Source organism: Lytechinus variegatus, chromosome 1, assembly GCF_018143015.1.
Source record: "Lytechinus variegatus isolate NC3 chromosome 1, Lvar_3.0, whole genome shotgun sequence".
Classification (NCBI taxonomy): Eukaryota; Metazoa; Echinodermata; class Echinoidea; order Temnopleuroida; family Toxopneustidae; genus Lytechinus; species Lytechinus variegatus.
This window is the reverse complement of record NC_054740.1, coordinates 88,018,438-88,033,534: the sequence shown is the minus strand read 5'-3', so window position 1 is coordinate 88,033,534 and position 15,097 is coordinate 88,018,438. Positions and strand designations below refer to the sequence as shown.

The following is a 15,097-nucleotide window of genomic DNA, read 5'->3' as shown; positions in this document are numbered from 1 at the left end:
AAGCTACTGATATCATCACATTTGATTGGTTGAGAACATTAAAAAAAGAAATTTGATTTTAACACACTTTTATTTCATGTCAATGATTTATCAACCACACAGTTTCTCAATTTTCATGTATGATAAATTGATGTGTAAAGATATACAATGAAAATGAAATTTACAAGTATGATAAACAAATAGCCCTGAGATGAATTACATGTATATGTGGTACAGGATAATCATGAATAAGTTTTATCTAAGACAAAAAGTGATTACTAATTTCATCTCTTTTTTTCATTAGTTAATTGTGAAACGTCTAGGTTTTGATACCAGAGTAACTGTTCTAGGTCATGTCCAGCGAGGTGGTAACCCATCTGCCTTTGATAGGATTCTGGTAAGTAGGAGAATGGTAATGATGATGATGAGAATGGTGGTTGTGGTGGTGGTGATGGTAATGATGATGATGAAGATGATAGTGATGATGATGATGAAGATGATGATGATGAAATTTGGGATGATGGTGATGATAATATAATAATAATGGTGGTGATGGTAGTTGTAGTAATTATAATGATGATTATGGTGGTGGTGGTGGTGATGATGATGATAATGATAATAATGACGATGAGGCCAATGATGATGATTATGATTATGATGATGACAATGATGATGATGGTGATGATGATGATGATGATGATGAAGAAGATGGGGATTATGGTGATGATGATAATAATGGTGGTGATCCTGGTAGTTCTGATGATGATTAAATGGTGGTGATGATGACAACGAGGAAGATGATGATGATAATGATGATGATGATGATAGTGATTATAATTGTAATGATTACTATGGTGGTGGTGTTGGTGATGATGATGATGACTTAGTGTATATAATGTACCTCAATAAACTTTCAAAGTCATGGAATACAACTCTTATACTTTTCCCTTCTTCAGTAGTTAGTACGTATCACCTATTACTGACTGTGTTTTTGTTTTGTTGCTATGACAGGGGTGTAGGATGGGTGCTGAGGCAGTACTATCTCTCGTAGACACCAAACCTGATATGCCAGCTTATGTTGTATCTCTGGATGGCAATAAGGCTATACGGGTTCCTCTCATGGACTGTGTTAGGAAGGTAAGTCTATCACTTTCTTCTCTGACTCTCACCCTCCATTTTTGTCTTTCTCTAAGCTGTTGTTCATCAAAATCTTGCTCTCTTTACTTTCTGCTTGTCTCTCTTTATTTCTCTCTCTCCTGCACAACCTTATTCTCATCTTTTTACCCATTTTGCTCCAGTCTGTAATTTATTCAGTTGTCAAATCAGTTCCTTTCATTTCAATGGAAATTATCATCTATCCTTCTTTCCCGCCCCTGTCAATGCTTCAAAGTTCACACACTAACATCAAACCATCACGTTCTTTCTTGTACATGATTTGTTAACATTATTTAACTTGGCCCCACCTTTTGTTTGGAAATAATGAATAGCACACTGATCTGTCAAGACACCAATAATAATAATTTACAATTATTTAGAAGACACTTTGAACAGTCAAATGCATTTCACATGTGATCGCTGGCTTTCGTATTTGAGATTGGGTTAGATGGATCAATAAAGTCTTGTAAGACAGATTCAGATTCCTTTCCTTCGTTTCCTTCCTAACAGACCCAAGCAGTTGGTGAAGCACTGAAAGGGAAAGATTTCAAGAAAGCCTGCTCACTCAGAGGAAGGTAAGACTAGTAGATAATACAACATATAATTTGAAGTTGTTTTTTTTGTATGAGAATGCCTATTTTAGAAGTGAACTGGGTAGCATGATGTAATTCGACCTAGTGGGTTGAGGAAAAGTTGATTCAGAGAATCCTTGAAATTGTGTGTTAAATAAATAAAACTGAAAAAAAATATTTGTGTTCACAGGTTTATAAACATTGCTTATACTACGGCATGCAGCTAAATACTGAGTCAATTTATGATTTGCCCCTGATAAAGTTGCAAGAGTACCTTTATCCATTGCAACTGCTTTCACATAAAGGTAGAAGTGAAAAAAATCTGCACATCTTAGATTTTCTAAATGAATTGCAAATAAATAATAAAATCAAAACTATATGCCTTGAACTGGAAAATTTCCACTTGTATTTTTCTCGAATACTAAAGGAGTTTCCTGAGCAACCTTAGTATATACCTGACTCTGTCCAGAGTAAAGCCAAAGGAAGAAGTGTGCAGCTTGGATGGTAGACATTGCGCTGTAAGTTATCCTCCAGGTTGTGACAAACACACTTTACCCATACGCCAGCTATTGTTCTGGGGTTGATTTGCTTCTATGTTGAATTTTTAACCTTATTACAAAAATGTCACCTTATTGTAACCATTGATAATTCCAAAACTTACCTTTGATGAAATCTAAACCTCTTTGTTCGGCCAAAGTAAATATTGTGATTTATTTGGTACACTGCTCTTGTGTCTCAACAACCTGTTTTTTTATGAATCAGAGCCCTTGATTTATATCATGAGGTTATTATCCAAAACTCAATTCATTTCAGACAAAATAGTATATTTCATTATTACCCTTCTCATTAAAACTAAACACAAAGGTTGTAAGGGGTTTGATATGTGTTATGAGGTATGAATACCAATTACTGAAGAATTTTCTTGAGCTTTGACTTTAATACATAGATTAGTGTAATACTTCATAATTGAGACGTTCTTGACAGATGACCTCGGTAGCTATACTAAGAATAACCCTAGCCAGAGTAAAAATAAATTCTTTACGAAAAACTAATCACCTTTTCTCTTGACACAGAGTAACTTCAATATGGCTGTTATGAATGTGGGAGCACCAGCGGCTGGCATGAATGCAGCTGTGAGGGCGTTTATCAGAACGTCTCTCTTTCATGGATACAGGGTTTATCGTATCAATGATGGATTCGAAGGTCTTATTGCTGATCAGGTATGTATGTCAAAAGAAATTTATAAATTTTAAAGCTATTCATATAGAATATTAAAATAATGTAGTGTTAGCTAATGATTTATCATTAATCAGTTATAGGTACTATTTAAGCAAGAATAATTATTACAGTAACATGTATGTTTTAGATACTAAGGAATGCCAAGTCTTGTATAAAATCAAACTAGGTTGTTGTTTTTTCTTTTCTTCTACTAATTAGAATTTATGAAATTATGATTTTGGCAATAATGTATAGCAATTTTGAATGACGGCTTTGTCAGTATAGCACCGTTTGTACTACTCTGACTGTAGTATCTTAATGTGTTAAATCGTTAACACATGTTTGGACCACTAAAATATTGATACCCTTTCATTTTTGTGATAGTTTCTTTTTTTTTTTGGTAAATGTTCTATTGGGATCACCAACTGATTGAATGGATTTCTCCTTTTTGACCTGTATGTTTTTCAGTATATAGACAAAGGAATTAAAAGAACATTACTGATTTATTTTCTTTAGTACTCTTCAATATGAACAAATTTTGTTCTGTCTGTAATGTATTTGAGTTGTTTGAAAAGATTTTGTTTAATTAACAAAAGTTTTTTAACTGAGGATGAAACCCTTGGAACAAGTTAGCTTGTGTGAAAACAGACAAATCAAAGAAACAAATTAGTGCAAGTTTGAGAACAATTGATCATGATAATTTGAATGTTGAGAAGTGTGAGAGTTGAGTATTTTGTGTTGTTAGTTCATGCCAAGAAACTGTTGTTCAGTTTCCCTATGAAAAACAGATTTATCAAGATAAGAGCTTTATATCCAGTCCATGTCGATGAAGACTTTTGTTGTTCAAGTTCTATTGAAATTATGTATCTAACAAATTGCATATGTTCCTGTGATAATAGTGTTTTGTGTTCAATAATGTTATTGATATTGTTGTTCAGTGTTATTTTGTTGTCAGTTATTACTCTTTAACGCTGTTTCATTGACACAGGTTTTATTGCATCAATTTACTGTGTAAAGTACATATTATATAAAACTTCTATGTTGCTTCTACTTACTTTGCCTGAATATTATTTGGTTTGAAGCATGGATAAATCGTAAATTACCAGAGGCCTTTACACAAAGTCTGATGAGTGATCGTACCATCGATGTGTATGCTTTGTTGCATATAGGTAATCAATACAAAAAACCAGCCCTATGATCGAACACTACATGTAGGCTCTGTGTTGGGTGTTTGGTAAAAATGAGCAGAAATGAAACATTTAGAAATTGTGTTTTGAAATTAAATTAGGCAAGTGTCTTTTCAAGACACAAGATGTAAATATGATCAGTCATTACTTTGAACTGTTATTTCCTTGTTATATTTTGTTGTGAATATGATTATCATCTAATAACTTTTGACAATGATTGAATCTTCTTTTCTGCACTTTGTACATATAAATCTAACATCAGGGAGAGGTGAGATATTATCAGTAATATGTTTTTATTTTCCCTATACCCTCTGTATATGACTTGCATGTATTGTAATTTACTCCTTGCCTTTGATTTGCACAAACTTCTTGTCTAGAAATAAAAAGAGCTAAGTTCCCTGAGTGCCATCTGAGAACCTCTCAGATTTTTTTTCTAGAAAAATTAATTGAAGATGTAGACAAAATGCAGTCATACTGTTGAGACTTCAGAAAGCAAATCAAGTTAATGAGGGTATCGGCTAATGGCTATACATCATCTCCAGATGATTTCCTTTTTGTTGTGAAAATATGACTCTGTGAGTAACATGAAAGTAAAGGATTCAAGGTATTCATATTCACTCTATTCAAACCTTAGTGCCATGGGTGAATAATTATCAGTAATATGACATGGAGGGGGTGAACAGTCATCAAGGGTAATTTCATTGATATAATCATGTATTAAATCATCTTCAGAGATGTCTTCAGGGTTCATCTGATTTTAGGCCCTAACGCCTTCACTTCCCTTATCAGTCTTTTCAGCCTTTTCAAACCAGTAAATAAAACTGACACTTAAATTTTTGCCTCCGAAGAAGATTCTGCTAGGATCGAAAGCTTAGGCCCCTTTTGACTCTCTAATTCTTTGATGTTGAGTACATGCAAAATATTATATGTACATATTTTGTATGGCTATCCGGAACACACAAAACTATGTTAATTGTAGATATTTAGAATTTAAATGAATGTAAGTAAATGTCTGTTATGTTTTAATCGCAAAGCAAAACTTGGTTGATTTGACTTTGATGGAATTGTCCCCCTTTTGTGATTTTATGTCTAGGTTTACTTTCAGTGCTGTGCTTTCTTAGAATCTTGGTTTGTTTTGGTGTTGAGTTTGCGTTTGGTTTGGAAAATCACTGACTTTAAAAGAATGCAGTCTGCATCCCACATCTTTCACAATGCAATATTCCACTTTGTATTTTACTTGAAGAGTCATGGGGGAATGGAAAGTTTTATTTCAATTGTTTTATCACCTGAGCATTTAAGGCATTTACCATTTTATATTGAATTAACTTATATTGTTCATGCTTTAGTTAAAAAAAATAAATATTTTCCAACATTGATTTCCAGTACATGTATTAATTATTTCCTGGAGATTGCTTTTTTAATTTATGCTTTTTAAATTGCATTTCTCTTATTTATTTTCTGATTTATATTTAATTTAATCAATTTTTGAGACGTAATGTCAGAGTGCAAGTCATTCCAATCTAGAAAATAAAAGAGACATTTCAGAAAGCAAAAGATCAAATCAACAGCCTCATCTATTTTCATTTATTTTTTCTCTATTTGAATATGTTTTGATTTGTATCGGAGGTACATACTGTTGGGTAGCTGCTTCACAAAAGGATTAAGTTGGACTTGAAGTTGCTCTTATATTCCATATTGCTTCACATTGCTGCATTGGTCCAGATCACCCAAGCTGATAATGCATTGCATGTGTCGTGTGATCCCAATGCTATTATTAATAATAAAACTTATTTATTAAAAATATTAAAACAAGAAACTATTCCTGCATGATTGGATACCCTACAATCCAAAAGTACATTCACTATGTAATAATTTAGTTTGAAAGAACCCATTATTTGTTCTAGCATTCAAGTAAAGTAAAGAAAAAAAACCTGTAGAAGTAGTCAAACTTCGGTCAGTTTATTACTTAAATGATGTATGTCCAGTACAAGATATATTTTTCAGTGCAACTTCATAAAGTCATTGAAAATTTAATACTTGCATAAATTTTTCTTCTGGTGTATAAAGAAGAAAAACTGCAATAATGTGAATGAAATATCATCATTCAACTAATATGTTGTAGAAGTAGAAAATAACTGAGAACCCTTGTTTCCTTCTTATTCTGGGTCACATTGTATTGATACAATATGAATATGAACTAGCAAAGAACTTCATATTTTGTCTCATGGTTATGGGAGAAAGGGAAAGAAAGGGGCTATGTAAGACTTTATAATTACACAACCCATGATTGAAGCAACACAAGGTCTAAGGTTTAATCATAAAGTCATCTTAATTTGCTAAGCCATGGTTTACCATGAACCTTAATCAGTTGATACGGTCCAAAATAATAGTGGCGCAAAGAGCAATGAATGCCGGTGTAAATTTTTTTTTAAATGGAATAGAGGTTAGATATTATTTACTTATTATGATCTCTTTATACAGGTTCAGTTATCAGGTTGGATGGATGTGAGTGATTGGGTTCGACAAGGAGGTTCTATACTAGGAACTAACAGGTATGTAAGACATTACAATAAACATTGTACCAATTGGTTATTCCACGTTGAAAACAAACTCACTGAAGAATAATCAATTGAGGTTAGTGATTTGGTTCTATACTAGGAACTAGTAGGAAGTAACCGGTAAGTAAGGCATTACAATAAACATTGCCTGAATAGGCAGTTTGGGTATTTCATGATACATGCCTCCAAATCACACTGTTATTGTGATGTCACTCTTATGAGTTTGCTTGACTACATTGTACTCAATAAAATGCATTACGGTAATCACAGTGTTTCTCTTTCAAAGTGATTAGATACCTCACTACAGTTTTTAGAGAATAATTTTATGATATCGCATCAATATTTGTGCCACATTTTTCAAAGACTTTCACAGAAGTCTTTTGTGCAGTAGGTATTTACACAGGACTGTACAGAAATTTGTTGAAAGCTTTTCTTTGGTAAAAAAAATATTCCGTTTTCTATGGGATCTCACTGCTAGTTTTACTATTATTCAATGCTTGGGATTTATCATTCAATTAAATATTCCTTTAAATATCCCTTGAATATCTTAATTCTTACTCATGACCTGTGTTATATTGTATCTTTAAAAAAGAATTGGTTGACCCTTAAGCCTCCCATGAAAATGAATATTAGTGGCGAATGTACATGTATTATGAAACACACAAATTCCAGACTGAAAACAAACCAATGTCAGGTTAATAAGAATACTTTGCCTACAGCTTTTTGTTATTTTGTGATTATAATCCAAATCTTTGTTCTTGTTCAACAATTTTAGGACAACTCCAAAGAAGAACATGGCTGTTGTTGCAGAGAAGATCAAGAAGTTTAATATTAATGCTCTTTTGTTGGTTGGTGGCTTTGAGGTAAGATGTAGTTTTATCATGAATGGTAGTCTGTCCAACAAGTGACATGGTATGCCTCCATGATTGTCTAATTGAAAATTTCATAACATTGATCAGAATACAAATGACATGAGCCAGATTATAATTGTACTAGACTAAGTGAATTATATTGTTCAGGGTTTCCAGCCCATCATGGAAATCAGGGAAAATTATTTTACTTTTGGAAAAATCAGGGAATTTGATTAAAAAAATACCCCAAATCAGGGGAAAATGCCTCAAATGAGGGAAAAATCAGGGAATTTTGATCAACCCAATAGTCCAAAGCACGTCAGTCAGTCAGACTCTGTTATATTTTCCTGCATATAAAAACAACATCCACTGAATGACTGGTATGGTGGTAATGGTATCTGTAATAGTACTACCTGTAATTAGTTTTACATTTTTGTTTTTATACTGAAAATGCATGTTATTCACTGCAACAACTTAGAAAACATGTGAAATATAAAGATTTGCTCCTATCTGAATGTAATTATCTGCCATCAGTGTTAAGCCCAGCTCACACTAGGCGACCTGATGCGAATGATGTGAAATCTTTTAATAAATCGCATTTTGCAGTGAATATGGAAGTTCCAAGAAGTAAGAATATTCAATTCTAAGATTAGCACAATGTTAGGAATAATAAAATTATAATTTTGCTTTGTGGCAAGCCCTGTGATCTGGGTTGAGTCCAAATCGGGTTCAAGTCGCAACCGATGATGACATCATTAAGATTTGGTCTTGAATTTACTTTTATTCCTATAGGGAGGCCAGAACTAGACTGAATTTCAATTTCAGTAGTATAGTGAGTGATTGTATTACCGACCGGCCTTGTATTACCGAACGCGCGCATCATATGCGTCAGAAAATAATCAAATACGCTCAAACCTTTGCAACTTCCTTCCAAAGGGAACTTAAATAGAAAAATTATCAAAAACACAATTTCAAAGTCTTTTTATCCTCAAAACAATAAAATATGGTCAACATAGCTCATCAGTGACTTTGTTGTTTTCCCAACTTTTCCCATAGAAAGCACAGGTTCGGTAATACGATACCTTTTCAAGTGACCAAAAATTTCACTTGCGAAGAGGGGTCCGATTGGAAGCTGATGTCGTAAAAATGAAAAACAATTTCGGCAAAATTTCTGCATGTTTATATTTTGTAGATATTTGTGTATTTATGGTGAAAGTTTGGTGAATTTTATTGGAATAATGTGTTTGATATGATCAAATTCATGAAAAGTGTTCGGTAATACGATCCACTACCATACTACCACTATTCTGAACTCTGATCGCAAAGGATGTCCATATCAAATGTTATTACAATTTTTTAAAAATTCTGATCGCAACGAATCGCATAGTATACGCAGGCTTTAGAACTAATAAGGAATCATTTATTCAAGTTTCCACAAGCCACCCATACCCTGTTTATTATAAATCCTTGTGATTCTGATTCATAGGCTTACAACAGTGCTATCCAGTTATTAGCTGCTAGGAAGGAATATCCCGAGCTATGCATCCCTGTGGTTGTGATACCAGCAACGGTCAGTAACAACGTACCAGGGACGGACTTCAGTCTTGGATGCGATACTGCCCTCAATGCCATCGCTGATGTAAGTTTGTATCACTCCCTGATTTCTTCCTCAGCAGTGATGGTGCTTTCTGATTTTGTTTATGTTTTTTTTTTTTTCATTGTCCAACTTAATGGAAATTCATTTTGTTTACATGCAAACATACAAATTACAAATATACATAATCAAGGAGAGACAAAATTAATACAAAATACTGGCATGCACGTAATACATTCGTTCTTATACATAAGACAATTAAAAGAGTATAACAAGATCATTGCTGAAATAAGAACAACAAGAAGGCATATTCGGTGTAATTATCATTACCATCATTCTAAAACTGTTAAATGAGTAAAAGTATCAGGTCATTTTATTTTATTTATTTATTTATTACTTGATGAAAATGAATTGTTGATGGTGGTATATTTATTTATGTCGTGTGCACGTCCAAAGTAAGCATGCAAATAAGGATAGCAAACTTTGGAAATTTCAAAAGACCGTTAGTGCAACAAAGAAAAAGAAAGTATTTCATCTAAACAGTATGTACAGTTTATTGGTGTTCTTCCAATCTGTGTATACAGATTATTATCTATACAGATAATGAGATAGTACTAATCTCTAGGGGTATATCTGGTTTATCTTCTAATCTGAACCACAACTGTGACCAAATGACACCATTGAACACAATGTAATGCTAATGCATATATCTGTGTTAATCCAATTCTTTACAAAACCCTTCTGATTGTACCTTGGAATAGTGACCGCAATTCAGATACGTTGATACCATTTACTCGTTGGTTGAGAGAATTCTTGGGAAAGCATTCCACTTAATTAGCTTTTTAGTGTAAGCTCAATCTAAAGGTTTTGAAGAACCCTTGCAATCAGCAATTTACATTGGTTTAAAGATGATTTCCTCATGGATAAACTCTGAAAAGATACTGATCCACAGATTGCATTCTTATGTCAACCTTTTGGGAAAGTACTTGCACCTAGTTCCTGCGAGAACTTATTCAATTATAACTGAGGACGTTTAGAACCGTTCATGTCAATCATGTATGCAGTGATCCCTGCGTGCATCAGTTAATCTGTATATTAGTTCAGATTATTACCAGTTTATCAGATAAGAATTTTTCTACTAATCTGTGTATACAGATCACAATAATCTGTTACCATGATTAAAGTTCTTTAGAAGACGCTCATAATCCGTATATACAGGTTATTATCTGTATTACAGATAAGTAGAAAATTATGATATAGGTTAGGTAAAATATTGCGCATGCTCATCTTGTCTATTTTATTGTACCTTCTCTATCCTTCCCAGATTTGCGATCGTATCAAGCAATCTGCCAGTGGCTCAAAGAGGCGTGTCTTCATCGTAGAGACCATGGGTGGTTACTGTGGTTACCTAGCAACCATGAGCGGCTTAGCAGGAGGAGCTGATGCAGCTTACATTTATGAAGAACCTTTCTCTATAAAGGATCTGGAGGTATGTATTTCTACAGTCCAGACAAGTATTTGAGTTTAAATATTATAATGTCCATTTATTGGTTAGTGAATATAATGCTCTATCAATGATGGATTCTAAAGTTTTTTTCTCCAGACTGAAATATATAGTCTAATTAAATGTAAAATGTATCTATTGAACAGGTTCATAAAACTCATATGGATTGCAAACCCTCAAATTTGTTGTCAATATATCTGCATGTTTTAAAAGATTGGATTACAGTATTTCTTTAAAAAAGAAACAACAACCTTGTAACCATCAGAATCTAGTCCATCCATTGAATATGTGGTTTGGAACCCTTTTCTGAAGTCACAAATAGCATCACAATAATGTTGACATTCCTTCTTCTAAAAATATTTCTCATATTTGTTGAATATGAATAGCTTTTCCTAATTCATTTTGTAATATGTTAATGATTGAATGATTTTCAGCTTGATGTAACTCACTTGGCAGCGAAGATAGCTGATGGTGTTCAGAGAGGACTCATTCTCAGGTAGTGTATATTAAAATCCATGTATTAAAGGGGAAATCACCATTGAATATTTGTTTCTGTTTTCTAGTTTATAATAAAATAATTTGTAAAACTCTGAAATGATCATGACTTGAGTATGTTACAAGATGAATTAATATTTTCATCATGTTCTACCAAAATATGGTATTATTTAACAATGAAATGCACAGAAAGAAAGATGTCACACTATGATTCTCTATCTGATATTTTAAGTTCCATCACTGGACACCATTAGTCCTGAATATGATTCATGTCATTTCCATCAGAATTTATTCTTTTCATAGAGAATTATTTTGTACCGTAGGGGTTACTTTTAGCTCCAACTGGTGGCTTCTTCAAATGTCATCATAGATGTCAGTATAATACTGATCATGAGAGAATAGTATTGTGTTAATATTGTTCCATGTTGCCCCATGTTCATTATACCAGGAATGAGAATGCAAGCAGTAATTTCACCACCGAGTTCCTCCAGCGTTTATATTCTGAGGAAGGCAAGCATCTCTTTACTACAAGGATGAATGTACTTGGTCACATGCAACAGGTATGCAACATTTTTACATTGAAAAACAGTCTTAGAAAGATGACTGAATATATGAAAATTAAGAAAACTCTTTTTTTCCACAATCATGATTTTTTTTCTTCCTGTTTTGAAAAGCTTTTTCTTCCGAGTCTGCAAACTTCATTGTACTTGCTGATGCAGTATAACAATGGATCATACATCGTCTTTTCTTATGTCTCATTTCATAGTGGGGTTCCATTCCGCTCCAACTTCTCAGTTATGACTGAATATAGAATTAACATATCTTGTCTATATTTTACATCTTGGAAAATCAGATTTTTAAAAATCATTCTTTAAGAATAAAAAAAATCTGTTCTTCAGGAATGGAATATCTGTAATGACAATGAGAGCATTACAGTGTTGTCTGTAATGGCTTGTTAATATCTCCAAGGTGACTGATCACATTATTCAATAAAAAATCATGAGTATATGTGATGGCATATTGGCTTTTGACGTTAATAATTTAATGCAATAATTATATCGCATTTAATATAATGTTTCTAAGGGCTGCATACTATTACCATGGCTTTAGCACGGTCACCCTGATTAGGCATTTTATTTGCTAATGCCCACTAATAAAGTATTGCTGCTTGTTTGTTCTTAATATTAGGCCTTTTAAAAAGACTCATTAAATATTTGAAGAAGCAGAATAACCATTATTGCACAAATTTCTTTGTTAAAGTTCTATAAGTTTAGCCATGTGTACTTCTTTGAGAGATAATTTAAGATGATGTCTTTCTTTTTCAGTCAAGCTCATACAGCTTTTGTATTTTTATCACTACATTAGTGCCCTTTGGTAAGGCATTGATTTTCATTACCAGGTCCCTCAGAGAGTACCTAAAGCCTTTAGTCCTCTGGTTGGTAAATGAAAAGCATTCATGCTTTCCAAATTGTCAAGTGAAACCCATCGGTTATCAAATCATAATAGAGTGAAGGATATTTCATTTTCCAAGAAGTGTATCACCTTTTGTTCAGAAGCGTCCATTACTTTTAATCCCATTCTTTAACTGTTTTCGATTAATCTTTTACATGTTTCATTCTTACGTCTGTGTATAATAATTGTAAGAAGCAATGTTTGCTTGCCAGCATATGTACCAAAGAATAGATGTAGTATTTAAACCATTCTTTTTGTATGTTAGATTTCAGTGTATTTATGAATTTTATCCCAAATTAAATTTGTTTTAACTAATTCTGGTGACTTACTTGTTTCAGTATTTTGATATTCTGATTAACATATAAACAATCCTTGTTACATATAACTATTATTTACATGCACAGCTCTGTCGAAATGTTTTTTTTTACTTCCAAATCTTTTTGACTTATCTGTAATAGTCTGTAGTTAATGAATGACAGGCATGTATTCTGCATCAAATGATTTTTTTTCTTCATTGTCACTCCAACAATGAAAGAATTATCTTCAATATAATGCTCTTTGTAAAATGCATTATTTCTCTAGTGCATTCTTTTTTTAACTGGTTATAATGGGTGTGCATTTTGCAGGATGATTCATTTGTGCTATATGTGTTTGTGTTTAGTTTTTTTTATTTTGTTGAATTTTGTTTGAAAGGTTATAAATCGTCGCATTTCGTTATCTGTTTGATTCTGCTTGTACGTCTGTGTTCGTTTTGATCTGTGTTTTTAAAATTTTGGAACATAGCTAAGAAACATTTTATTTGACTTGGTAAACAATGAAGTGTTGGCCTTCACAAGTTATTGATAAAGCTGAGAAAAAAATATGATTGCTGTCAAAGATATTTTAAAAGAAATCCTCTGAGACATTTTAAGAGTAGGAGCATGATAATGATGTTTATCTTTGGAGCTGCTATATATATATATATACCAATCATTTTGCAGGCTAGATTTTATTGTATTCATTCAGGATCAATCTCAGAGCAAAAACAAAAAAGTCGATCAAAAATTGTATTGCTTTCCATTTCAAGGAAACATTTGCTTGGATGGAACCTAAGTACATGATTCCTCGGTTTTTTATATGGATCATGTAATTTGAGTCAATAACTACCTATAAACAAAGAGAACCAGAATGATCAAATCATTCAAAGAATTTGCAGAGTACAATTAATATTGCTGTGTGTGACAAAATAATAGTTATATGTGATAAGAACTGTTTATGTCATTGAAGCTTAGGAGGGGTGTTTGTAATAAATAAAATCATAACCATGTCCATTAGAAGATGAATGCAATACAAATAGGGTAAAACATTTATTTTAAATACTGGTTGTGTATTACAAATTTAGGTGGCTGTGGTAAGTCTAATGTAATTTAAAACAGGTTTGCTCATGAGAATACAAACACTTTTGCATTATAATTCATTATTTTCATGATTGCATATACCAGATTATGATATAGGTTTTGTATTAGTTAGTATGCTTGTAGTATAGATCTAATGATTAATCCTCTGTTGTTTCTCCTACTAATTGCGTAAACCTGTCGCTTGATTTGGTTGTTTTGAAATAGATATAGGAATAAATAATGAGTAAGTATAATTGCATAATAGTGGGTAGTGTAATGATATTACTCCAGCTGTAGCAAAATGAATGAATTATCTTATAGCTGCGCAGTAACTTCACCTGGGTAGAGAGCGTCAAGTTTAGTTTCTTGCTAAAGTACATTAGAAACACTGCAGGGTATGAGTGGTAAAAGAACTTTGTTGTCTACGTTCAAAAGATAACTTTAAATTAATGAGAAACCCTCAGAGTTGGTGTGAGTGTATGGGGGAGTAGGACAAGTTGTATCAATTAGATCATTTTCTCAAGTTGTAGCAAGCTGATACCCTTCTGTCAGTACTGGGTATCCATCTAGGTGAACAGTAAGTATTGAGTAGTGTCTTTCCAAAGAACCTCAGTGCTTTTTCAGGACCTGGGGAGTAAATCCTAAAAAAAAAATTGTGATTTCCACCGACGAGTTGTTATAAGCTACTGATATCCTCTCATCTGATTGGCTCGAATGAAAATCACTCTTCCTTCATGAAACATACCTCTTGAGTTGTGAACTCCCTTTCTGATTCATATTCTACAGAATACAGGTGTTTATTTTATTCATGGGTTGAAACCTTTATAAATTCATCCCTGTTCATTATTTACTCGGGCTCCTTATCAAAGTTTCTCCAAGATTTGTCTGGTTTTGTTAAAAGCAGAATTTTGTCTGTTTAACCATCAGGGTGGTAGTCCAACAGTGTTTGATCGTAATATGGGTACAAAGCTTGGTGTTAAAGCATCAAACTTTCTTCAAGAAAAGATCAAGGAATGCTCCAAAGATGGTAAGAAAATAAGGAATTTTTCCTTCTTTTTATATATCTAGTTTCTGATAGAGTGGCAAAGAACTATCTTGCTTTCTTGTACTTGCAGAGTTTATGTGGAACATGATAATAACTAGTTGAATGCATTGA

At 32.9% G+C, this 15,097-nt stretch overlaps 1 protein-coding gene across 3 annotated transcripts in view; it reads left to right on the top strand.

Moving 5' to 3' along the window:
- Nucleotides 1-15,097, top strand: part of LOC121426977 (ATP-dependent 6-phosphofructokinase, muscle type-like) — a 37,607-nt gene that overhangs the window by 15,309 nt on the left and 7,201 nt on the right. Inside the window, exons 9-21 of one of the 3 annotated variants that reach the window (XM_041623384.1) lie at nucleotides 284-376; nucleotides 991-1,116; nucleotides 1,645-1,709; nucleotides 2,134-2,224; nucleotides 2,780-2,926; nucleotides 4,374-4,379; nucleotides 6,593-6,663; nucleotides 7,445-7,532; nucleotides 9,007-9,159; nucleotides 10,439-10,603; nucleotides 11,053-11,114; nucleotides 11,562-11,673; nucleotides 14,869-14,968. In XM_041623384.1, the coding sequence (XP_041479318.1) occupies nucleotides 284-376; nucleotides 991-1,116; nucleotides 1,645-1,709; nucleotides 2,134-2,224; nucleotides 2,780-2,926; nucleotides 4,374-4,379; nucleotides 6,593-6,663; nucleotides 7,445-7,532; nucleotides 9,007-9,159; nucleotides 10,439-10,603; nucleotides 11,053-11,114; nucleotides 11,562-11,673; nucleotides 14,869-14,968 (1,279 nt within the window). Of the gene's footprint in view, nucleotides 1-283; nucleotides 377-990; nucleotides 1,117-1,644; nucleotides 1,710-2,133; nucleotides 2,225-2,779; nucleotides 2,927-4,373; nucleotides 4,380-6,592; nucleotides 6,664-7,444; nucleotides 7,533-9,006; nucleotides 9,160-10,438; nucleotides 10,604-11,052; nucleotides 11,119-11,561; nucleotides 11,674-14,868; nucleotides 14,969-15,097 lie in introns of those variants that run through there. The other 2 variants (XM_041623385.1, XM_041623386.1) reach the window with 2 other exon arrangements.